Source organism: Pestalotiopsis fici (assembly GCF_000516985.1).
Source record: "Pestalotiopsis fici W106-1 unplaced genomic scaffold PFICI_Scf_6, whole genome shotgun sequence".
NCBI classification, from domain to species: Eukaryota; Fungi; Ascomycota; class Sordariomycetes; order Amphisphaeriales; family Sporocadaceae; genus Pestalotiopsis; species Pestalotiopsis fici.
Window position 1 is genome coordinate 1,105,377 of NW_006917096.1, and position 24,604 is coordinate 1,129,980.

Below are 24,604 nucleotides of genomic sequence, written 5' to 3' on the forward strand. Positions count from 1 at the left end.
CTAGAATCTCATTTTGATAAGATTTCCGAGTTTAATGTGCAATAATATATATGAAATATGGACACGCCGATCATAGAGTCACATTGAAACTTTGTATTGCGCGATCATTGGATTGAGATACGGCATCAACAAACACGACATGACCAAGATTGGCCGTAGGTAGTTTGGAAAGCATGCAGAATGCTATACGATAGGAACAAATCAAAAGCTCAAGAATAATAGAATTTGAGAGGCTTCAAGATAGTAATTGTTGCAAACTTGAGGATTCAGATTCACAGACTGTTGAGAGTCTGAAAAGAAATATGCATGTTGAAAACAGTAGTAATGAGAGAAGAGAAACTGAATGGAAGAAGAAGTTCCTGGAGTGAGACTCGAGGCCGGCAATGCTTATTCGGCCCCAAATGTCACTCAAATCTAAGCGGCAATGGCGGTATCTCCGCCCATCTCGCCACTGAGTTCTCTGGAGGTCGGTCCTCGGTGAGTGTATCCGGCGTTAGCCTCTGCGACCGCAGATTGACCAGCAGTTGGGAATCTTCCATTCTCCTTGGTTTGAGAAGACTCGCTGTAAGCACGGAGAGCGTACTTGGCAGCTTCAACGACCTTTTCCGCCTGCTTCAAGGCATCTTTCAGCGCAAGTGCAGTGGGATCTTCGATCGCTTCCTGGCCGCTGCTGGCGGAGGCGGCGGCGGCGGTGTTTCCATTTGCAGACAACTTTCCGCTGTGACCGGCTCCTTGCTGCTCAATCAGCTCACGAATATGGCCATTGATCCAGAGACCAGCCAACTGCTGAGGCGTTATGTCCTTGGCGCCTGCAATTCGCCCCCGGCACGTGGCTTTTCCGCAGAAACAGTCAAACGGCTGAGCCATTTCCCATTCCGTGGACGGATAAAAGAACTGGGATAACGTGAGCAAAAGCGGTCAACATGTGATATACCTGCCTGGGATCGACGAACAGTTAATTCCTCACCCACTTGGAGGCCCTTGGGGCCTACCAGGATGTTGAAGTTTGCAGTATCGAAGATCTGATAACACGTTAGCTCTGATGACACCACATTACAGGTCCTCCATGGTAGTGCGCAATCCGAAGGGCGGGCATGGGCATGTGAAGAATGCGTTGTCAGTGTCACGGTCGTGGTTTCGTACGTCCCGAGCCGCTGCAGGAGTGGCTTCTGCCAATGTCACCTTCAGCAGGGTCTAAACCGGGTGGGCGAGGTGGCACTTCCAAGCAGGACTAGGGCGGATGCTGTATAATAGAGGAAGACCGGGAGATGATTACTGGGAACCACTAACTAGTGAGGGCTCGCAGCTGTGATTCAGGTAGAGCAGATCGCTGTTCAGGTTGAGATGCTTGTTCTTGTCCACCTGGACCGTGGCGTATGTCGGTTCCTCGGCCCAAGTGCACGGAGGAAAGTCCATCTTGGCAAACAAGCCGAAGGGCGGCAGTGTCACCTTGGACAGGCTCTTGGAGGTGAACTCATGATCATTGATGATCACCTCCTGGATGGCAGGGTGAGAGGGCTGGTGCCAATGGGGCTTCAGAGGAGAAGACATGTTGTCGATAAAGTAAAGTACTGAAGATTTGCTGTTGGGGACGGCAGTGTTCTTCCGCATCATTGTTCAGTCCAGTGCCAAGACGTAATTCATATCGTGCATAAAGGATGACTTACATGTTTCAGTGGAGAGGCCTTGTCCTAGCTGGGCCGTTCGTTGCAAAATGTGGGTTGCCGTTGTTACAGCGATGGGATTGTTGTGCAATGGATACAAAACTCTGGTCAGCGGCAGAAAATAATCGAAAGGATTTCATATAAATGTCGCACAAAGGTGAAGAGAAGGTTGTTTAAAGCGACGAGCGGAAATCTTGACCCCTCGTTGGTTTGTCCACTTAGTCGGCATCATTCTCTCGGCTTGTGTCCAGGCTCTGGACTAATGTGAGTGATGAGCGACGCGATACCATGTGCTGCCGCCGCTCGGGGTAACGTCTGCGGGGTATGGGCATAGGGGAGCCACAGTGACAGGCTTGGGGACATGATCTGCCCTATCAGGACCGACGACACCGCCCACTTCGGCAACCAGCAGCACTTTTAGCTGGGGTCAAGTGTAAATTTGAGCTCGAGTCATCCGCGGCTATTATGTCGAGCAGAGCAACGATGTTTTGCAGATGCAGCGCCTAGGATTTGGGCCAAGGCACAGCCGATTATGGGCCCATCCCATCCCATCCCATATTCATGGCGCACAAACGAGAGAGGCCACGCCTCAATCACGGCCGCCTGCCCTTTTGTGATCAAGCATGGACAAAACAGCAATGACAAGGGATGACAACAGAGAGCAGGGCAAAGCCAAGGTGTGCTGCAGAAGAATACCATCCTTGGCATGCTGAGAGCAAAACATTCTGCAGCCAGCTTCTAGGATCCGAGTGCTTGTGCTTGCCTCAGCACAGAGCTGGAAAGGTTCGAGAAAGCTTCGACGTGCATAGAAGCATGCAACACACGAACATGGGGACAGCGCACCCCCCGACCATGGATGTGCGTGCGTACTTATTAGTAGATGCCTGGTGCCTTGCGTGGCTGTTGCTGGGTGCTGCTTCGTCTGACCTGCATATGTGACATACATAGAAAAAGAGGTACATGGACATGATGCCTGCGCGCTCGGACAAAATTGGACCCTTGTTGCGACTCGCGATGAGAAAGAAAGAACAATATCGCGAGCAAAAGCCTCAATCAAGTCGCGCTTCATACGAATCAGGGTCAGAGATTAGAGGTCAGTGACTCTCGGTGGCGGTGGTCCAAGACGACGACGATGATGAACCAGGCTCCGTTGGTCTGTATTTGAAACATTTGTAATGGCCTATTGGTACCGGGAAGACTTCCCCAAAAGGCCGTGTAACCTCCGGAGCACGACTTCGGAATGCCACTTTGCGACAACTCAGGAGCTTGGAGTGAGGGAAGAAACAATCTTGCTCATGACGGCAATTGAGATTTTGGTGGCAGTGACATACCAAGCGGCTATCCAACTGACCTGTACCGTACATCAAGGTACCTGCATGTAGAGATCTCAATGTATGAACATTGAAGGCACCGGATGATGTGTGTCGTGTCCAGTGTATAGGAAGGTATCGTTACAATGATACAGTCGCATATGTCACAAATCCTCGCTCCGGCAGCTGCCGCGACAGGAGGGTTCGGTTTAGTTTGTTAGCATGGATTGACGGATTGCTGGTACATTACCTCAAGCCACATTACATACTGCCTACTAGGTAGCTGCGAGCCTATCTTGAACCATGTCAGTTAGTTACGTACAACAAACCAAACTCTCCTATTTTTTTCCTTCTTAACTGCGTGCTGTTCATCAAACGATACCACCTATGACATCTTGTTTAGTCTTCATTCGATGAGCCTGGAAATTTCGGTAGTCGTTCTAGTCGTTCGATGGTTCGTTCTAGCGAAACGAACGACGGAAGTAGCCATTAATTCTTTTCCTTGTCGCCGACGAAATATTCCCTGGAAGCTTATTTTAGTGCCCGCTTAGCACGTTTGACCGCGGATCACAGAAGGGTATGGAGCCACGAACGAACACCTCGGTATCTGATCTGAAGAAAGTAGGTACCTAGTAAGGGAGGTATCAAAGGTAAAACCTCTCTTGTCCAGCCAGCAGCATAATCGCTTGACAAGAGGATTCAAATCATCATTACCACAAGAACATGGTCGGTGACACGGTCAGAACATTAGCAAGGGAAAATACGTTTTGCATCCTTCCTTCTTTCGCTTGGGTGGAAAATGCAGATTCCTATCCGTGTCATATTATTACCTGTCATAACTCCACATCTTCCGAAGTAGCAGTGAGCGATGGCTCCCCACAAGAGGATCCAAGATTGGTTGGCTTGGTGCTTGCCAGACGTGCCAGTTGATCCAAGCGGCATCTACCCGAAAACGTGGCCATCGAAAACCAGGCATCTTCAACGTCCGGAGAGGCGCGTGCACACGGCACAACAAGCCCGCCGCCGCTAGGAGCGTGGCATCTACATTGCGAGTGAGTATTTGCGCAATCTTAGCATCTCGTTCCAGAAGGTCATTAGAGGCACGGCCCGGCCTCTTGTTTGGAATCCCTGCTCGCAATGACCTCAGTCTACGAGACTCGTCACAATTCCCTCTCGACTGCCATACTCTTCAGAAAGCCTGAGCGCTGAGCTGGGCCGTTTACTACTGGGTACCAGCTCTTTCTTCTTCGCGTCCAACTTCCCCGAAGAATATCACCGATCACGATCCAATAAAATAAAATAAAATAAAAAAAATTGCCATGGACATAGTGTCGCCACCCTACCGTTCGAGGATCAAACGATCACAAGGTTTCATGCCTATTGGGGCCACATGGGGAACTGTCCAATATACCCTCTTGTAGCCCGCCGAGGACCACTGAGCATGAAACAGTCTCCCCATAAACGGAAGACCTCTTCGTTATCTGATCCGCCTGTCAAATTAAGCTCGAACAAATTCGAGCTCCCGTGGTGGGTGTGGGGGGGGATTGCCAGTGCTGACAAGTAGATAAACTCATCTTTGAATGTGATATATCAAGACGGTTGCTCTCATGAGCATGACAACCATTCTTTCCATCTCGTCTTTACTAAATCCTCCCAACCACTCAGTGAAAAGTCTGCAACCACGCTCACTCAGTGGCATTATCAAGCTTTGCTCGTTTCCTTCTACGAAGCACCTTGCCGAACAACACCATGGCGTCGTCTTCTACCAGTGGCAATGCCAGGTACGAGTTTACCTCGCCGGATGCCGTTGATCATCACGCACCAAAACCGCCACCACGTCCAGAGCCAGTCCCTCCTCGTCCGGACCCCAGCCGTCATGCCCCTTTTTGATCCTGACTTCTATTTTGGGCAATATCTGGGAAAACTTTTGGATTGTCGAGAATATACGAGGAAAACGATCAAAGCAAATTTCGGGCCTGGGCATCAGCTCCACAGTAAAGTAACCCACCCTAGCCATGAACGATTCCGTCTAACCGACCCGACTATAATTTAGCTGGCCCCAAATTACAACAATACGCCATAACTCTTTTCCCCCTCTTATCTCAGTACAAAGGATCAAGCGGCTGAATCGTTTTTTCTTTTTCTCTCCCGAGAACCTTACGCCTTCCTTACTCCCCGAACCGTGATGAACTTCCGGTGCGGATCGATCACTCAAGCCCTTCTCCTTTTCTTTTGCCAAAGATTTGTCTTTTCCCCATATACCATGTATCATTATTCTGGTCAAAGGCAGCATGCATGTATCTTACGCACAATACACGAAGTAATCTACCATATCGTTGCTCAAAAATTAGTGATACATGTCCACACTTCTTTCGAATGAATTTCAGATGATTTGGTAAGGATACCCTTTTGTATGGGAAGCCAGCTTGTCATGCAGTTGCCGGCAAGACGTTTGCAACTCGAGGAACCTATCACACATGTTTGCACACAGTAGTTGGATTTTTTTTCTCATGTCATCCCTTTTCTTCATTTTTCTTCTATATGTCTACATAAAGGAGCGTTGGTATATCCATCACCCGAGATCCTTCTTCCAAATAACAAGTGAGAAAAGCACAAATGGTGTATTTCTCGCCTAAAATACAATTGATACCTCGGTCACGGGCATGACTGTAATTAGTAACCCTTGAGGTGAGGTGAATACTGCCGCGCAAGTCTCTCTAATTTGTATCAAAGATTGAGCCACCCTCTTAGTTGCTGGGAGCAGGGCCGGCAGGGGCGCTGCCGCTAGGAGGGGGCGGAGGGACGCCCGAGGGGACGCCGGAAGGAACACCAGAAGGAGGAGGTCCGGTGGGACGAGGAGCGTCGCTGTCCTGGCGAACCTTGACCTTGAGAGTCTGCGAAGGAGGCAAGGCCGAACCGCTGGGAGGAGGCGGGGGAGCAGAGGCACCGCTAGGCAGAGGAGGAGGGGTGCCAGAGGGAGGGATACCCGAGGGAACGCCAGAGGGAGGCGGGCCGGTAGGAGCGGCGTTATCCTGGCGAACCTTCAGAGTCGGGGAAGGAGGCTGAGCGGAGCCGCTGGGAGGAGGCGGGGGAACGCCCGAGGGGACACCCGAGGGAGGGATGCCAGAGGGGACACCGGAAGGCGGCGGGCCAGTGGGCTGGGGAGCATCACCGTCCTGGCGGACCTTTAGAGAGGGAGACGGGGGCTGAGCAGCACCGGCCGAACCGCTAGGAGGAGGCGGGGGAGCAGAGACGCCGCTGGGCAGAGGAGGGGGGGTACCCGAGGGGGCAGGGCCGCTAGGAGCACCGCTAGGAGGCGGGGGCAGACCGGAGCCTTCCTCCTGACGCTTGGCTGCGGCGGTAGGGCGAGGAGCATCCGAGGGGGGAGGGCCGGTCGGCGCGGGGCCCGAGGGCGGGGGACCGCTAGGAACACCGCTGGGAGGCGGAGGAGGAGCAGAACCCTCCTCTTGACGCTTGGCAGCAGCAGCGGTAGGACGAGGAGCGTCAGAAGGAGGAGGTCCAGAGGGTGGAGGACCAGGAAGGAGCAGGGCCGCTAGGAATACCGCTGGGAGGCGGGGGAGGGGCAGAGCTCTCTTCCTGGCGCTTGGCAGCGGCAGTAGGACGAGGAGCATCAGATGGAGGTGGTCCAGATGGCGGGGGACCAGAGGGTGGAGGACCGCTGGGAACGCCACTGGGGGGAGGTGGGAGATCCGAAGCGTCCTGGCGTGCAAGCTTGGCAGCAGCCGTAGGCTAGAAAGTTCAGTTGTTAGCTTTTGGTCAAAGATTATATAGATTATATCTGTGCCATCATCACTTACAGCAGGGAAGTCTGAAGGAGGCGGGCCAGTAGGAACTCCCGAGAAGTCTGGGGGAGGTCCACTGGGAATGCCGCTGGGAGGGGGAGGAAAGTCGCTCTCTTGACGAGCCATCTTTGCTGCCGCACTGGGAGCGGGAGGAAGGTCGAAGCCAGAGGAAGGCGGTCCCGTAGGAGCAGGTCCCGAGGGAGGAGGTCCCGAAGGAACTCCAGAAAAGTCGGGAGGCGGCGGCAAGGAGCTGCTCTCCTGGCGAGCTGCAATGTCAAAGGGGGCAGCAGCCACAGAGGCAGCAAGAACTGCCACGGTTGTGAAGAACTTCATATTGAAGAATGGAGATATCAGGATCTCGACGGTGAGAAAAGAATGTCGAGCAGCTAGGCTGACTTGACGAGTGGCAGCCGGCTGCTATAGTTCAAAAATGGAACGATGGAAATACAAGCGAAGAAGGGATGGTTTTTTTTTTGTTTGTTTTGTATTGAAGCTGTTTTTTTGATGCTCTGGAGAATATTTCGAGTCGGGAGGATGAGAGGACTCTCGAGTCTTCTTATAATCAGAATTGACGACGTGATTTGAGCAATGACTCTCGTCATGGTTGTATGATGCCGCAAGCCATTTCTTTTTTCGATAACCCTAGTCGCTTGCTTCATTCGTCATTATCATAACGTTATACTTAGCCTCAAAATCATCCCCAGCTGAGGGTCAGTGGGTCCCTCAGGTTCGCAATATACTCTAGACGACAGACGAGTGCTCCGCTGTTCTCAGACAAGCGCTGGGTTGACGATTGCGTGGAGGGCAAAGTCTCAGCTCAGCCAGAGTCCCAGACTCCCAGCCAGAGAACGGACGGTTGGTTGTGGACGGTTGACTTCAGCTCTGAGCGTCAAGCAACATGGGGACTTTGTTGGCTTGCTTTCTCTCAGATCGTCTCCATGGTCCCGCCAAGACCCAGTGGGATCCCTCAATCCGAGTGGGCTTTGCTCCAGAGAAAGAGCAAGACAAGCTCACGATATTGGTGCCGTCGATTTACTGGGTGGACCCTTATGCCGGCAGTCATTGTCACGGGTCAGGGATGTCCCAGTGAGCCTCAACGGGCCGCCATGCGCCCTGACTGGATGGCAGAGACGGTTCACGGCAAACGACCAAAAGGCGAATTGCAATGTGTACTACTTTGGGCTGTGCTTGCTGTGCTGTTGACAAAACGCCGCTATTGTTCTGGCTTCTTGTGGAGTCTCCGATGCCGTATGCTGTTTAGAAAATCCCCGGTTGCTACCCAGTGCAAAGGTGTATAAGCCGTACTATAATCCAGTCTAGAACTTAACCCATGTATAGAACCCACCCAATCGGACGGTCCACCAACCAGCGAGCCAGACTGGTTTGGGCTACGCGCAAGCTGTTCCAAACGCGGTGACGCGGCCCTGCGTCAATTTGGCCCATGATGAATTCATGGCATGACACGCTGCTGTGGCTATAAACGCTCTGCCCACGAGGCTGGTTCGGCTGCATTTAGTATCTCCCCGCAAAAAAAATTGCTTCCATTGCCAAACCCCCGGCCTAAGGCGGTGCTAAGTATAAACCATCTCCTGTAGATCCCGTGTTTCACCTTGCGCTTGCTCAGGGCCAGTTTCACAAAAACGCCTTCAAAAGTTCCTTCGTGGAAAGAACACACAATGAGATGATATGTGCCCGTCGTCCCATGTTTCCTCGTTGCTTCTTGTCTCGAGTCGTGTGTACATCAATGGAGAGGCTTACGACGAGAGCAGCCCGCTCTCAGCCGATCGACGGCAAGCTCGCATGTGCTGCGCATGCCCGCTCTTTTCTGCACGCGTGTTTAACCAGACTGATCTTCATCTGATCTACAATATTGAACGCGCGTGTGGCTTTTTACCAAGCAGCGTGGCAGGTGAGTAAGCCAGGAACCAGGAGCTGATGTGCCATTGTTTGGTTTAGACCGGCCAGTAAACTATGTATTGGGCTGCAGTGGTGGTTGGCTGGCTGGCCCATCTCGCTTCTCGACCCTACCGGGAAAGAGGAATTGGGTACCGTGCCGGCAGACCATGGTCCGTTGCCTTGTCGGGAGCCCACCTGCCAACCTCCGGTGCCCCGGTGCCGGTGCTACTCTTGCAATGAACTCATATCCCGTCACTCAATCACAAATCGCGCGAGAGCGCCGATCGGTGGGCGTGTCTCCATCGGGGGCTCATCCAAGGCAAATTCTTGTTCGAGAAAATTATGGAGCCCATTGTCGTCACACACTGGCCACCAAGTTGTCGTTCGCCCTGTTTGTTGTCTGTCGACACAAACTTGAGAGTGTTACCAGCCAATCCAGCTTCCACGTTGCCCCGACCTTCTTGTTTCTGTTCCTGACAAAAACTTGCCTTGCGTATTCTTTCGACGGGTCCTGCGATGACGATCATTACGCAGACCGCTTGGGGCGCACGGTATCACCAAAGGTACCAACCAGATGTAAACAGGCTGCCGATGATCATTTGAAAGAACTTGCCTGCTGCAGTGTGTGCGATATCGGATGTGTTGGCTGCTAGTGAAAACATGCTGGCAATCTATTATAACTCACAGGTGGTCTCACTTTAGATACTGTTACACAGTAATTTACATCACCAGAGCAGCCAAGGATTACCCTCAAGGTTGATGGACTAAGCAATGCCACAATCTTATTGCTTGTTGATCCCTGGCTTGTGAGGCTGGTGTGCTGTCTTGTGGGTAGTATGCTTGACTTTCAGATCACCATGGGCATATAGACTGAGATTACCACTTACTGGCAAAATCCAGGGCCAAAAGCACCTCTCGAACATTTCTACATACCTTGGCCAATTCAAAATCGTGGTCGTATGGTATAAATTAATGATTATTCATTACTTTGGACATTGGCATTTTCGTACTTTCATATTACTGAGGCACTGAAATTCGCAATCGGTATGTTTCATGGGACGTCAAACTGGTTGGTATATTGTCTGCAGAATTGTTTCCCAACCCTTATTGGATCTCAATGTGTCCAGAGAACGCCAAATGGTCATACATCCTTGAAATCATACGAGGCCAATTCGAACGTACTTTTTTGCGCCTGAGAAGTGACGCTCTGACTAGGGATAGCCGGACGTTACCTCAACGTCTAGAGGCTCTGTTTCCTCCAATCCATAGGGAAGTATGAAATTTCGCAACTCTCGTGCATCCACCGTCTTTTCGTCGTGTTCCTTGGTTGAGAACTGACGCATGAACGACGGACGTGCAACAACATGCACGTGTAGATGAGGCACGGACTGGTCGGGCCAAAGATGAAGTCCATAGTTGAAGTCATCAACCTTGAGTTCGCGGGCGACAGACTGCAGGCAGTCCCAGCGGTTGGTCGACTCCGTGGCTCGATCTTTGGCTTTCTGTACCTCCTCCTGGAACCGTCGAGGGTTCGAATCTCTGTCTGATTCAACATCCTTGATCTGTACTTGTGCGTTTTCATTGATAGCATTGCGTTGATGCTCTACAACTTGAGTTCGAAAGGAATGATTGGCACATTCTACGCCCCACCTTGACTCAAAGAGGCTAATGATATCGTCAATGATATTGCAGTTATCTGGAGTCAATGATACCCCGTTGAATATCTGCGCCCTGGGAATACCAAGAAGATGGATGAAGGACATGCCGGCCTTTTTGGGATCCTTGGGGTGCTGTTGCGTATCAAAAGAGTGAAGGTTGCCAATGATGAGGGCCTTGTCGTTTTGTGCAAACACCACAGGGTCTGAATCCAGCAGCTCGTCCGGCTGGAAACAGTTGGACTTCTTGATCCACTTCTGGGCATCTCGATACTCGTGATATTGATCCCCGCGCAGGTACGCATCAACGTCGGCCTGTGCCTCTGGGTACGACCAAAACAAGTTGTATTGGTCCCGGATCTTTTCGACTTTGTTGGTGAAGTAAACGTCTTTGCTGGTAAGTGTCATCTTGTCTGATCGGGGTTCGTTGCTGATCTGCTTCAATAAGGAATTGTGCTATATGCTTCTGCGTCCTCCTGCCAAATCGCACCGTTAAATACAGCGCAAAGTTGGACTCCGACACACGCTTCTCTGACTTGTTGTGATTCATTCATGGTGAGGGTGGAAGCGCTGCCTCATAGACCAACTTGACGATTGTGCATTGAAGAGTAGCGACTCCGTTAGTTGTCGAAACGTTGTTGTGTCAATAGGGCAGGGATGAAAACAAAGAAAAAGGGAAAAATCTGGAAATGGCGGAAGAGCAGACAAAGAGCCAGGACGTTTTTCATTGACAAGTCAGCTAAGCAATGGATGGCGCAAACACTAAGGGGGTAGGCTAACACGGTGCTCTTTGTTCGCATGAGTAATGTATTTGATGGGTCTGAGGAATGGCCTGCTGACATTGTCAGAGAGAGCAAACTCGACATGGGGGGAAAAAGAGCCAAGGCCGGCCGGCATCTAACGAGCCAACAGGCGACACCCAACAGTTGTCTATTTGTCTATTTGTGACTTGGGGATTGTAGATTTTGTGCCTCGTTGTTGTAGTCTCATTTTTCTTGCACCACATGCAAAATTTACCAAGCCACGAGTCACAATAAAGTTGCATGCCATAAGATGCATGAAATCCAAATTTGAACCGTGCCCACAAATCGGCTAGCCAATTGAGTGGTGGCGGGCTGGCGCAGCTAGGCAGCCATTTGCTAATACCCGAGTGGAGCACAAGAGTATAACATCTCTAAAAATTGTGGGCATATTTCCAAACACCTGGTTGGTCTTTCTGCTGAGCCGCCATTGGAGATGCATGTGTAGATTTTGGCTGCTAGGTATGGGGCAGACAAGAGGGAACTCTGCATGTCCTTTTTATCTTCCCGTAAAGGCGACCCATCCTATGCTGTCAAGAACCGTGAATCAGTCTTGTTCCCATCTGATTGCCCAGCAAGGCATCAAAGTAATCCGGTGTATTCACATCTTTACAGCCTCGCAGCCTTGCCCTCGCCAATTTAGACCTCTCTCTGTATCTCCATCAAGATTCATTGCTTCATTCCGGTCTCCACACCCACTGTCAATAAATATCGGAACGGACTAATGTCTATAGACCTACCAGAACACGCACACTGCCTGAATGTTCCTCAGCACTGGAACTGGAGTCATTTGGTGTTATTGCATTGACATGTTATTTCCTGACAGGATGTGTAGCTGGAGAAATAGAGTAATAGTGAATTCAAACTGACGAACATGGTACCGAGTGCGTTAAGGTATTTGCATTAGACCATTGCAGGAGTCTCGTCAGAGTAAATCCTCGGAGTAAAGTAAAGTGATTGAGGTGTCGATGCAAGTGCAGACGGTAGACTACATTGGCCATCAAACAATGGCAGCTTAATGACGCAGGTCAAATGGCATTGATTGTAGCTGCACAGAGATCGACCACAGCTAGTGTGAGAAGCCTTCGCAAGGACAATCGATAAGTCAATGGAATAATCAATAGGTGATGCCTGCCAAGTGGTGAAAAAAATGGGATAATGGCAGAATGGAATAATCAAACCGCCGCCTGCAAACGGGGCCCGGCAGAAATCAAGACTCTACATCTCCTGACCCGGCGCCTTCCAATTTGTCGATTTTGCAACTTCCAACCCACAACTTCCTTCACCTTCCCAACTTCGATCCGAGTGCTTGCAGGACTTGCGCCCGCCGTGTCGGTCCAGATTGAATTTGGTACTTCTGTTCTTATTTTTCAAGAACCCATCGTTGACAGTCTTGTCCTTCTTCGTCGCCATCAACATCACACTTTCCATTGCCAACTGCTGTCAGAGCACTTGCCCTCTGGCTAAGTGCTGGACAGACGGGCTCATTTCTGTCGTCGGAGCTCTTGCGCATCCAACCTTTTCTTTCACTCCGACCGCCACATCACTCCATCGTCGACATTGACAACATCGCACCAAGCGCCTCGAATTCCTATCCCAATTTTGCGACGAGCCGTCAGAGATCCACCTCGGGATCTTGTATGTATACTGTTGCTGTTTGCTCTGTGTACTTGTCGACGCCGATTCTTTTTTTGGGTGAGTTTTGATCTCTGCACAAATTTTCGCCTACCTGCCAGTTTTCGACTCATCGTCGTCAACGTGTCTTTTCGCGCGCCTTCACGTTCACGATAGCTTCATTCTGCGCCTGCATCTTTGCGACAGCTTCACTCCGTGCAACTGCCTCCACGATGGCTTCATTGCGCGCCTTCAAGTTCTCGCTTATGGAAGCCCATGCCAAGTGGCCCAGCTACAAATTCAACAACAAAGTCCAGACTCTCAGCCTTTTCATTATTCACAATCAACACACATTATTTTCACTCCTCAACTTCAGAACCATCACTCAACCATTCTCAACCTATCCACCATTCACAATCACCACTACGTATCCCCACAACACTGGCATTCTCAACAAGACCCGTCTCCAAGCAGCGGGTACATATACGTTGTTGAGAGTGTCTTCCACCTCTGCTCGCGTGTCTGCACTCCCCCAAGGTGCATACTGCTCGCCTGCTCGTTTTCTTGAGTGCATTCTCCAAGCATCTCATATTTCCAAGGGCGAATTTCGCCATCGAACCACCATATACCTTCCTATCTTGACTGATTCTGTCCCTTTACCACCAACCAACACCATTATTCAAAGTCACACACATCTACACATTTACCCATACACACTCTTACCTGAGTCAAGCACATCTCTCCAAAGCTATATACGTTCTCGGCAGTTCACGGTCAAGCAGAGGTAGTCCACTGCCTCCGTTCGAACTACACGGAACTTATATGGTACACATTCAAGTTCACTGCCTCCGTCCGAACTTCCCAGAACATATATGGTGCATCTTCACGTTTACAGCGAATTTCGCCATCGACCATTACCCATACCTTCCTTGATTGCCTTGGTCCTCTGACTATCACCTTTCAACCACTCCTCAAAGCCACATATACGCCTTGAACCGTTTAGGTCAAAGCACCTTGCACTCCTGCTTCCGCCTGAGCGTTCAAGGACGTATATTGTGCGTCTTCACGATCTCCAAAGTCCATACTGCGCACCTTCACTTTGACAACGAAGTCCGTCGTTAAGCATACCTTCCTCGACTGCGGTTGTTCCCTCCTCATCACCCTCTCCCTTTACTCAAGGCCATACACATCTTACTAAGTTCACAAAGACCAAGTGATATTACTACTTTCGTCTGAACCCAAAAGACCTTACCTGACAAACAACTACAATATTTCCTTGCATCCGAATTTGGTTCTCACCATAATACTGTCTGTGTTGGTCTGGACTTAGCCACTCCTTTCCAAATCACCACTGCCTTCCTTCCGTCTTAACTTTTATTCCGTCTGAACCTTTCCCACTCTTCAGACCACCAGATCTCCTTCTATCTGCTATCAGCGTTCATTTATCTTCCACCAATATCCCCTGGTCTAGCCCTATCCGATACCCGTATCCTTGACCATTATCTGGTCTACCGCAACCATGATGACGAGAAAGGAGCTCATCAGACGCTTCTACTCGAGGCTCCAGAGCTGGCAGCATCGAGATGTTGCTGTTCGAAAGCATGGCATGGCCGAAATCAAGAAGTTTCTCAAGAATCATCCTGGTTGCGCTCAAGTTTGGGTTGATTCTGTCCCGGAAGCACATCTGACTGAGGAGGCAACTATGTCTTTGCAATTGCCTCGTTTTCTACAATCTCAGCTGGATACGCAGGCGTACTTTGCTAACGCTGTCAGACCTTCTGAACAGGTTTGCGTCACACTACGATTCGCCGCCGCACATCTTTCCACTTCTCAGGGCTGTTCGTTTCCGACGCTGTTCCGTGGAGTTGAAAACGACGATAACCAGAGAAGCTTCTGCGTGTTTGCCTATCTCGACATCGAGATGGCCTCTCGAAAATATTCGATTGCCGAACTGATGGAGCTCAAAGGCGCAAATGTCTCCAGCGTCCTCTTGGATAAGCTCAACGGCAACACAGACATCCGTAAGCGATTCTTCATTAGCGTGGTGCTCAAATACACATCCATGGTTGATATTTGCGCATGATGGAAAATGACTAACAACTACTAGGTGATGTTGTTAGACGCAATTCTACTACAAAGCCCCACCGTCCGAAGCGAGCAGATGACGGAACTCTGTCATCGTCTACCGACAGCGAGGAGCAGATTGTCTTCAAAGGCAAGAGATTGAATCGTCACCCTATCAACAATCTGGATGGCGAAACCCAATGGAGTTACAGAGGCCGCAACGCTTCCGAGCGCAACTCCAATGAACCCATTGCTGCTCCCACCGGCCTCGATGCTCAGCAGAACGAAGGGTTTCAGCGCTTCTTCAAGGCAGTCGTGTCGCCTACTCACGTACGTGTCACCGCTGGAGGACGCATTGTCCCCAATACCCGCGGAACAACTTCTCCCTCAGCAAAATGGGACTCGGAGAGAGCGGGCCATGAGAGCGATTCGAGTGATTTGACCAAGAAGGTCAACCAAAGTGAGACTGTTGCCACTCACAGCATCAGTGACCAACAGCCAACCCCAGCTACAGTCATCCCTCCCATGATGCTACAGCCCATGGCTCATCCGATCTATGCTGGTATCTCGCCCATGTATGCTCCCATGCCGGTCTTTCCCATGGCCAATGGAATGCCTATGCCTTACGGTCTACCTCAATCCCAACTACAGTCTGGCTCTGATGTTAGCTCGACACCTGGTCTTCCATTCCGAAGCGAGAAGCAGGATGAGAGCCAGTCTCGCATGGCCAATCCTGTAACCGACCAAGAGGACCAGAAGACCAAGCCAGGCCCCATCAAGATCTCACCGCCAGAGCAGTTCGACCAGAATCGACCTTACTTCCTCAACGGAAACGTGTACTACCCTGGTAGTGGTCCATTGCCTGTGCAGGGCCAGCCAACCCCGATTACACCCTACTTTAGTGGCGTGCCCGTTCATCCATCGGTTACTCGCATTGCCTCGACCGGTCAGCCATCTCCTATGCTGCCAATGTCTAGCCCGTATGGATTGATGTCGCCAGGTTTTGTCCCTCACGTGGGTGCAGAAGTCACAAACACTCCTCAATCAGATGCCAAGTCTGTTGCAACACCACGTGTAACCACCACAAAGACTCACATGACCTCCATCAAGCCGAGCCAGATCACAAACAGTCAGCTTACAACACTTCGTTCTCAGCTCAAGTATTTCGAGGACCAGCTCCAATACAACAAGCATCAGATTGACGAAAGGGCTACTCAGGATCAGGTCCAGTCGCTTCGCAAGACCATCGAGAGTTTCGAAGAGACTTACAAGAGACAGATCAAGTTTGAGCAGTCTATGCGCTCGGAAGATGAGACAATTGAGACCACCACGGGCTTGACCCAAGGACCACCCCCAGTTCAAGTCAGAACTCCCTCGACGCCAGGCTTCAACAAGAACTTCCCGATCGGCACCTCGCACATGGATGCAGCGAGATCCACTGAACAGCTACACTCACAGACCATGATCGATCAGCTCCGTCAGAAATCCTATGCTGATAGACGCCTACGAGTTGGTATCAACTGTTCCAGAAATACGGATACCAGCGAAGCCTTGGGAGCTCTGGAGGCACATCTGATCAAGAGCAAGAAGACCTCTCTTCCCACAAGAGCAGCAATGGCCCCCATCTTTGAGCCCAAGAGCGAAACACCTTCTGTGCAAGACCCCAGCGACTTCACTTCTGTCACTGATGCAACTCTCGCAGTCCAGTCTCCTTGGGAGCAGCCCAAGATCCCCACTCCGTATCTTGTAGGCCAATTGCCTGTGGGCATGAGTGTTGCAACTGCTCGCCCATCAGACTATACCTATCTCAGAGAACTGAGTGATGAGGAGAAGCGTGCCCGACATGTATACTGGGGCGGCATTTCTGTCAAGGGCTCTGGTCTTCCCAAGTTTGATGGCAAGGATTTCTACCCTCCATCGCCCGTCAAGTCACTGGAAAACTCAATCCTGACAACTAGACCGGATACTACTCGCCGCACCGAGAAGTCGGAGGATCCTTTCAATATGGGTCAGGCTATGGATATTTCTCGAACTGCCAAGAGTACTAGAAAGATCAGCCATGCTGTTCCTATCATCAACCCTGAGACTATGGCTCGCGAGAACGTGGATGTTACTCCCAAGGCTGGCACCAACGCCGGCATGCGTGGCAACATGGACGCAGAGAAGCTGCGCAAGGCTGTCCGTGAGAAGCCACAGTCGTCTCCTACGAAGACATCTATGGCAACAGTCAATGAGGGAATGCAGGCTTTCAATGTCCGTCGTGGCTTGGATCGATCAAGGTACTAAGATTCTTTCCTATATTCGGAGGCAAATTACTTATAATGCACAGCAAGGGTTCCAGCAACGACCTCTGGCAGAGTATGATGAAGAAAGGACCGACCAACGGTCCTGCTACTATCAGCTCAGTCTCGTCAATGACTGCCAATGGCTATCTCCCGCAATTCGCCGGCCACGCTGCTGCATCTCTGTCGCCTGCCATCACAAACGCCAATAATTCACTGTGCAACTTGCCGGGTATGAAGGCCGACAATGACAACGCCACACAACAACCCAAGATGGAGAAGATGGGAGAGAATCGTCCTCCGACAAACCACGACGAGATCATCGCTGATCTCCACAAGCGCGTATTCCGCGAGGCTGAGCAACGTGGTCTTCTCAACTCTACCTGGCATTAGGATGAACATGGTCCCTCCAAGAGTCGTCGTATGAACCAGTTTCTCACGACCCGTTATCGTTCATCTTTAGCGCGCGATGTCGATGACAAGTCATTTTTCTTTCATTTGATATCTCATCATCGTTTGTTTTAGCCTCACCTGTACAACCCAGGGCAACAGGTTTAAGGGCCAATGATATGCGATGGCTTTATGCAATTCATGTTTTATAAGCAAGGGAACGAGTGCCGATATGAGCCAACGTTATAATACCGAGATGGTACCCAGTATATGCTTCCAGTATTTCGATGGCAAGAATGGCCGAGGTCTCCTCTTTTGATGATGGGAGCATCGAGACAGTATCTTCAGATAGATGAATACATTTGATCAAACAATTTGAGCAGAGACAGTGATTTTAAATTTGAGAGACAGTTTATTGAAGAACTAGTACATACCTTGTTGTGAACGACCTTGTGTACTGATATGCTTGACAAGATGGTAGTACTAGTGCCTGAGAAGTCTGATAGCGGCACGTGTGCTACCATCCTGTTGTGATTATCTCTTGGTCTGATCCCACGGTTGGTAAGTCAAGACAACATACCATCAAGATTGACATTGTCCAGGGAAAGTTCTTGGGTGAAGCGTCAGATTGATGTGTATTCATTGCAAGTAAAACGGAAGGCTTTCATATTACAGGGCATCAAGTTGTTGGGACACCATACAGTCCAAGGACTTGTTATAATGTGCCTCACCATCAAACTTTCAACATCACAATGATATATTCCGCGAAAGTCTGCAGGCGAGAGCGAAGGAGCGGTGATTCAAGTTTGCTCCCCCACTTGGTTTGCTCTTCGCCAGTCGTATACCTCGGAATCCATTGGTCTTGTGGCTAACGAGGAGATATCCTAGCGGTTGTCCTTTTATGGAGGATAGATAGGGAAACGAGTCACTAGTGGAATGATATTTTGTCTTACCTTTTATGGTCGTTGTAGTATACAATGCTGGCTTCGAAGTTGGGAAACTTGCGAGCCGGTTTGGCACTGATAACTCTGGACGGTGGAATGGGAGAGTAGAGCTGATCATCATCACGCCGTGGCAATAATGGAGCATGTCAAAAAAACAAGCAAGGGCTTCGGGATAAACCTCCCATGGAGCATTTCACAGCTTGGTAAGAAGCAAGCGAAATGGCCATTGTGTGCGTGAAACTGTTCTCTTTTGGTGCAGTCGTGCATCTAAATGCTGAAACCCAAGCAAGTCCCCCCATTCCGCTTGGCTTCCCATCCACGATGAGAAGGGGCCAAGGGAAGTGATTCGCAAGACGCCAGATGTCCCTTATCGACTTCGGTATAAATGCCATGCCGTCCATGTCATTGATTTTCAGAACTCGTCAAAATATTTCGTTTTCCGTTTTCCGTCCACCGGTTTTTCGTCTCTTGATTCGTGTCGTTGCTCATCCGCTTCTCAGATCGTGCGAATGTCTTGAGATTGTTCGTTCGTGTTTGTAGGGGGGTTTAGATGCTGTCGAGTAGTAGAAGAATGTCCGAGAAAGGGACATTTAAGCCTTCTGCTGCTTGGCGCGGAGCTCACGGCCGACCTTGATGCGCTCCAGGATGGACTCACGGTCCTTGTCGAGCTTGAGCTTGGTGACGACGACCTTGGAGGGGTGGATGCCCAGAGGAACGGACTGGCCGGAGGCCTTGTCACGGGTGACACGCTCGACGTGGATCACGTACTTGAGACGGTAGACGGAGGTGACCTTGCCCTCACGGCCCTTGTTGGAGCCACGGACAATGGTGACCTCGTCGTCCTTGCGGATGGGGATGCTGCGGACCTGTAGAAGGGAAAGATGGAAATGTTAGACTGGGGTCTTTCTGATTGTAGGGGTGTCTGCACGGTCGTGCGTCGTTCAATGTCGAGTAGATGAGGGCAATTCGTTTCTTACGTTGTACTTCTCACGGAGCTCCTTGGAGAGAGGGGCAGACATGATGTTGCGGCGGACCGACGAGGGAGCGCCGAAGTGAGCCTTTCTCGACTTGCGTCGGGAGCTGGCGATACCTAAAGGCAATCAAATCATGTTAGTAATCGAGTTTCTTCTTTGCCGTTACAGAGCGACGACGAGCAGGAATTGGGATCGTTTCATACCGGATGCAGCGTGCTTCGACATTTTGGCTGTGGGTTAGTCGGGTCTGGTGTGGTGTTGACGGGGACTGAAGTCGAAGAAATTGGGCGGGCACGAAGATCGAGGAGGGAAAAGAGAGACTTTCAAAAGACCAGCTCGGCTCGAGATTTCGGGTCCTGGCGCAAAATCAAAAATTTCTGGTGGACGTTTGTGGGTTGTAAATTGAAAAAGGTAAGGCGCCTGGCCCTGGCTACGTAAAATTGTGGCTGACAGAAACAGAATGTGGCTAGTGTAGTTGGAAAAGCACGGACTCCGAGCTGTCCCACTGAGCTCCCAGTCACTTAGTGGGGTCACCGCCGGAGTCTTTGTGCGACGTTGAATGATGCCCCGCAACTTTATCAGTTCATGCTCAAGCAGAAGAACCAAGATGATTCGAACAGAACCGAATACATGAGCATTTATTTGGTTTGACTCTAGCTCCATTTCTTGGCAATCAGGGACGCTTTCACAGGACAATCAGAACATGATTGCAAGTATATTGGCAGGATCTTGGCTGCTTCTGAACGGCCTGCGTGGCTGGCAGCGGAACAATTCCTCAACCAGGTATCGAATTCCGTTGGATGATCTGATGTGTTGTTTGGTCATTCTATCTGGGTCACATCCATCCTTAAGGATCATAATCGAGTAAAGCGTTTAGATTGGCAAGGGCAAAAGCGTCCCAGACATTCTGCCAAATGTTCAAATACTTATTTTTCGATCGAGCATTGTACAAGGGCATCATGGATCTAGATTAGCAAATATCACCATGATGCCCTGATTGCTGGTCTCGCAAGCTCCTTTTCCATCCAGCTCTTTATTCCAATCTCGTGACTATAAGCGAGTCAAGTGTTTGGCTACTGTCCCTGGTATGCATATTTCGAGTCTCCGCTAGCTGGAAACCCATTAGCTGTTACCATGCCGTCAGCTAGTTATAAGACCAGGGTTACCTGCATCCATGGCGCCCGTTCAAGCAAACCATGAGGACCTCGGTCACGACCCACGAATCGTCTTTGCGTACTCTGTATTGCCTTGTTCGCTTCCGAGTTGCAGCCAACTGATAGTCTGTCACCATGGCCGGGGATCACGGATCGGATACTGTGGACACGGCACATCATGTCTCACCTCCTCATGACGCCACAACCGAAAGCGCCTCACTAGATGATGATAATCATGAGCCCGATAGGTCTCGGGATTCTGCGCTCTTTGGCGGCCAGGATGAGATTATCAGTCAACTCGAAGTAGATTCAAATCGGTCCGATAATGACTCCTCGCTGGGATCCGAAATCACCTCGTGAGTTGTGGTGGTGACATGTCTACAAGCGTGGGCTCACATTGTAGCAGCATGTCGACTTCGTTGAGGAGTGAAGACTATGAATTCAGATATCACCATGGAAGGAGATATCAAAGCTCCAATGACGCATATCACCTGCCAAATGACATTGTATGCTGGCACTTTATTACACCTTTGTAAGCTGTCGTTTCAGCAAGGCCCGAGATGACCTAACCTTGTCATTGTCATATATACAGCAAGAAATGGATCGTCTGGAGCTGCAACATTTAATATGGCTGGAGCTCTGCGGCGGACGTCACAACCTCGCGCCCATTGATCAAATCAACGTGACACACGTCCTCGACGTCGGCTGCGGTACTGGCAACTGGACCATTGACTTTGCCAACTTGCACCCCGAGATCCAGGTCGTGGGGACCGACTTGTCGCCCATCCAGCCCGAGTATGTGCCCGTCAACTGCACTTTTTACATTGACGACGCTACTCACGAATGGTCCTTTCACCAGCGCTTTGACTACATTCACGTCCGCGCCCTAACCATGGGCATCGCCGACTGGGACCGCCTCATTGACCAGGCCTACAACTTCCTGCAGCCCGGCGGCTTCCTCGAGCTGCAAGAGTTTCATATCCCCATTGAGTCGCCCGACGGCTCCATCCGGCAAGGCAGCGCCCTGTGGCGCTGGGGCCAGGCCATCCAGCGCGTGTGTGCCCGCCTCGGCATTGACTCGATGGGGGCGCTCAAGCACCCCGAGCGGCTGCGGCGGCGCGGCTTTGCAGCCGTCGAGGAGCTTCACCTGCGGGCGCCGCTCGGGCCCTGGGCCAAGGGCCAGCGGCAGAAGCGCCTGGGGTGGATGGGCCGAAAGGACTTGTACGAGGGCATTGACGGCATTAGCAAGAAGTTATTTGTCATGATGGGCGAGGGCACCGAGGACGAGGTCGACAAGTTCTTGGAGGAGTGCAAAAGCGAACTCATGGATTCGTCGGTAAATTTGAATTTCCCTCTCCATCTATCCCGTGACTTGGGCAGAAAGTTCCGAGTAAGTCTTGTGAGCGGGCCGTGTCACTGACTCTGAGCGTACAGATACATCCATGTATGCCCCTGGACGTGACTTGGGGACAACGACCCTTTGAAAGCTAAGACATCCTCGGGAGTCAGAGCCATTGAAGATGATTGAAGCGCTTTCAAAGATGGGAGCCATCATAATTGAAATCATTTATTTCTTGGCTGTATTAGACTTGGAGACGGCTTGAGTCGGCGGTAATCATGACATCGAGGTATCTATTCAGATGGACAGTAATCCACCGAACCACTGTTTTGACAAAACGAGATGTGGATTTGCAAGATGGAATGAGTATGTTTGAGCATTGAATATCTCAATTCCGCAGTAATAATCATGACTAAAAACGGTTACAAAATCACAATCCGTACCACGTGGCGACGGCTACATGCCGTGCCTGTGCCAAATCTTGACATGAACTCTGATGATGGCTGCTGTTCGTTGATATATTCAGATACTATTGGTTCAATGTTGCGTACCTAGTATAAATCATTCATCTTGACTTGTGTTATTAGTTGTGTATTAGTTTGAGTAGGTGAGTATTGCCACACATGCAGATTCATGTCTACCAAAACCAGTATACTCCAGGACGCCGTTAATGCCAATTGTTTTGCTTGCCCTCGAGCGTCTACCGCATCTCATTCATAACCCCCCTTATCATGCCTGCCATCAATCCCTAGTCATATGTACACGTATTTCTTTCATTAAAAGGGCATATAAAGAATTTCATGTCTTTGTTCTTCTGCTGCGCAGCGTCTCTCGTGACTCCTTGGAAAAGAAGCCTAAGAGGACTTGACGACAGTAACCAGCTCAGTGCCAAAGATGCGATCCCAGAACTTGCTGGTGACGCCAAAGCCGAGCTCGTAGTCTAGGAAGTGGTGAGCAAGGTGGTACTTCTTGAGCTCCTTGTACCAGAGAGGGAGGTTCTGGTGGTGCAAAAAGTAATGCGTGAGATCGTAGCAAATGTAGCCAAAGATTCCTCCGCAGAATACGGCCGTGGCCATGTGCCAGTTCCAGTAAAAGATGGCATGCGCAAGCTTCCAGAACGGTGTTGCTAGCACGACGAAAAGCGTAGGCGGCATGACGAGGCGATATCTGTCCATGGGGAGGTAGTGGTGAACACCGTGAAGAAGGAAGTGCAGGGTAATGCCGACACGGTTATCGGGGAGATAACTAAGGAGTAAGGGTTAGCAAATACACCATCTGATCATTTCGGGACAGCAGACTTACCCGTCAAGATGGAACAAGAATCGGTGAAGAACGTATTCCACGAGAGACCACAGGAAGAGACCGAATCCAAAGCATGTCGCAACCTGGGTCCAGCCAGTGAGTCCCTCGTGTGAAGTGTATGTGCCGTAGGCGACTGGCGGTAGCCAGACCATGGGCACCACCCACCAGGGCGTCAGACTGAGAGGCTCGAGGAAGTTTCCAAAGAGCGGCGCACTGGCGCCTCCCTTGAAGTGTCTGGGGCGGTGAACCTGGTCGAGGTAGAACTCCTTGGTGAAGCCGCCCCTCCAGACCTGCATCAGCATGGGCTTGTTCAAGTCAATGAACTTGTGCCTCTTGTAATCGGTATCGTAGTCGGTGTCCTTGCTCAGGTCCTCCTCGCAGCTCATGCCCGTTCGCGGGTGGACGAAGGGCGTAACCTTTTCGTTGATCTGCACATCGTTGCCATTGACCTTCTTTTGCAGATCGTGATCGACCGCGATCTTCTCATTGACGACGAATCCCACCAGAGACTCTTCCAGAATCTCGTAGGCCGAGTCGGAGTGCGTGTGCGAGTCCTGGTCCTTGAGGATCTGGGTGATGTCCTTGCCTGCCCAGTCAAGGATAAGCTCGGGTCCGCCGGGATGACCCTCGAGAAAGTCGGTCACGTCGTAGACATTTGCGCCGATAGTGACATAGCAGGACTTGCTGCTGCTATGCGACTCTACCTCGGCCTGGGTCAGGGTTGGAAGGGTGCGCGATGGCATGGTCGCGATATGGTTTTTTTTTTATCTTGCTGGCTTCTGCTTCTTCCGATTCAGGACGACAGGGGTATTTTCAACAGCTTCAAGCCTTTTTAGGTTTTTACAGGCAAGGAGCCTAAAAACAGTTGAGAAACTCTGAAGTTGAAGGAGTGGAAACTCAGGATAATAATGTCTAGAACCTGACAAGGAGAAAAAGAGGAAGAAAAAACACAACCACGGGGCTTGGTCAGCGTAGGCAAAATAACCAAGAAACCAAGCAAGCGCCTTTGGGATTTGTTTATTTGGAAAAGATCTAGGTTAGGTGGAGTTTTAGGGGTTTAATGAAGATGCTGGACACCGATCGACAGAGAGTGGCGCTACCACGTACTTTGTAGCGCGCGGAACTGCACGCTGCCGTGGCGCGTTGGGTGGCCTGACTGTCGTGCAACCCCCCGTAAGGGCCCTGTAAAGAAAAGGATTCTCGCTACCATGCACCTACCTATTACCTAAGCGGACAACAATGCTTGAAAGGAGACGGCGGCCTCGAGTGCATTCACCTGGGCAGTCGACGGACGCCGAAGAAGCCGAGATTGACACTTGTGAAATTATTAACCAAAGCAAATCCCGGCCTCTTTTTTTTTTTGGCCACGGAATGCATCAAAATCATGATCAGTTTTCTTCTTTTAAGTCGGAC

The 24,604-nt window shown here is 50.6% G+C and overlaps 8 protein-coding genes across 8 annotated transcripts; 3 read left to right on the forward strand and 5 right to left on the reverse strand.

Annotated features, from left to right (window-relative positions):
* Positions 1 to 414: 414 nt before the first annotated feature.
* PFICI_08807 (uncharacterized protein) lies at positions 415 to 1,551 on the reverse strand (the record flags this gene model as incomplete). The annotated part of the gene is made up of 3 exons (XM_007837388.1): positions 415 to 894; positions 954 to 1,022; positions 1,291 to 1,551. 3 exons carry the CDS (start codon positions 1,549 to 1,551, stop codon positions 415 to 417), a joined length of 810 nt encoding a protein of 269 aa, XP_007835579.1.
* A 4,170-nt stretch (positions 1,552 to 5,721) lies between these two features.
* Positions 5,722 to 7,110, reverse strand: PFICI_08808 (uncharacterized protein; the record flags this gene model as incomplete). Its single annotated transcript, XM_007837389.1, has 3 exons — positions 5,722 to 6,539; positions 6,598 to 6,724; positions 6,793 to 7,110. 3 exons carry the CDS (start codon positions 7,108 to 7,110, stop codon positions 5,722 to 5,724), a joined length of 1,263 nt encoding a protein of 420 aa, XP_007835580.1.
* Positions 7,111 to 9,884: 2,774 nt separating this feature from the next.
* On the reverse strand, positions 9,885 to 10,736 carry PFICI_08809 (uncharacterized protein; the record flags this gene model as incomplete). The annotated part of the gene is made up of 1 exon (XM_007837390.1): positions 9,885 to 10,736. The coding sequence occupies one exon, from the start codon at positions 10,734 to 10,736 to the stop codon at positions 9,885 to 9,887; it is 852 nt and encodes a 283-aa protein (XP_007835581.1).
* A 3,525-nt stretch (positions 10,737 to 14,261) lies between these two features.
* Positions 14,262 to 17,481, forward strand: PFICI_08810 (uncharacterized protein; the record flags this gene model as incomplete). Its single annotated transcript, XM_007837391.1, has 3 exons — positions 14,262 to 14,763; positions 14,850 to 17,085; positions 17,136 to 17,481. The coding sequence occupies 3 exons, from the start codon at positions 14,262 to 14,264 to the stop codon at positions 17,479 to 17,481; spliced, it is 3,084 nt and encodes a 1,027-aa protein (XP_007835582.1).
* A 1,531-nt stretch (positions 17,482 to 19,012) lies between these two features.
* Positions 19,013 to 19,621, reverse strand: PFICI_08811 (60S ribosomal protein L26; the record flags this gene model as incomplete). Its single annotated transcript, XM_007837392.1, has 3 exons — positions 19,013 to 19,288; positions 19,400 to 19,512; positions 19,600 to 19,621. 3 exons carry the CDS (start codon positions 19,619 to 19,621, stop codon positions 19,013 to 19,015), a joined length of 411 nt encoding a protein of 136 aa, XP_007835583.1.
* A 1,064-nt stretch (positions 19,622 to 20,685) lies between these two features.
* Positions 20,686 to 20,910, forward strand: PFICI_08812 (uncharacterized protein; the record flags this gene model as incomplete). Its single annotated transcript, XM_007837393.1, has 1 exon — positions 20,686 to 20,910. One exon carries the CDS (start codon positions 20,686 to 20,688, stop codon positions 20,908 to 20,910), a length of 225 nt encoding a protein of 74 aa, XP_007835584.1.
* Positions 20,911 to 21,148: 238 nt separating this feature from the next.
* On the forward strand, positions 21,149 to 22,041 carry PFICI_08813 (uncharacterized protein; the record flags this gene model as incomplete). Its single annotated transcript, XM_007837394.1, has 2 exons — positions 21,149 to 21,940; positions 21,985 to 22,041. The coding sequence occupies 2 exons, from the start codon at positions 21,149 to 21,151 to the stop codon at positions 22,039 to 22,041; spliced, it is 849 nt and encodes a 282-aa protein (XP_007835585.1).
* Positions 22,042 to 22,743: 702 nt separating this feature from the next.
* On the reverse strand, positions 22,744 to 23,934 carry PFICI_08814 (uncharacterized protein; the record flags this gene model as incomplete). Its single annotated transcript, XM_007837395.1, has 2 exons — positions 22,744 to 23,134; positions 23,192 to 23,934. The coding sequence occupies 2 exons, from the start codon at positions 23,932 to 23,934 to the stop codon at positions 22,744 to 22,746; spliced, it is 1,134 nt and encodes a 377-aa protein (XP_007835586.1).
* Between the last annotated feature and the right edge of the window lie 670 nt (positions 23,935 to 24,604).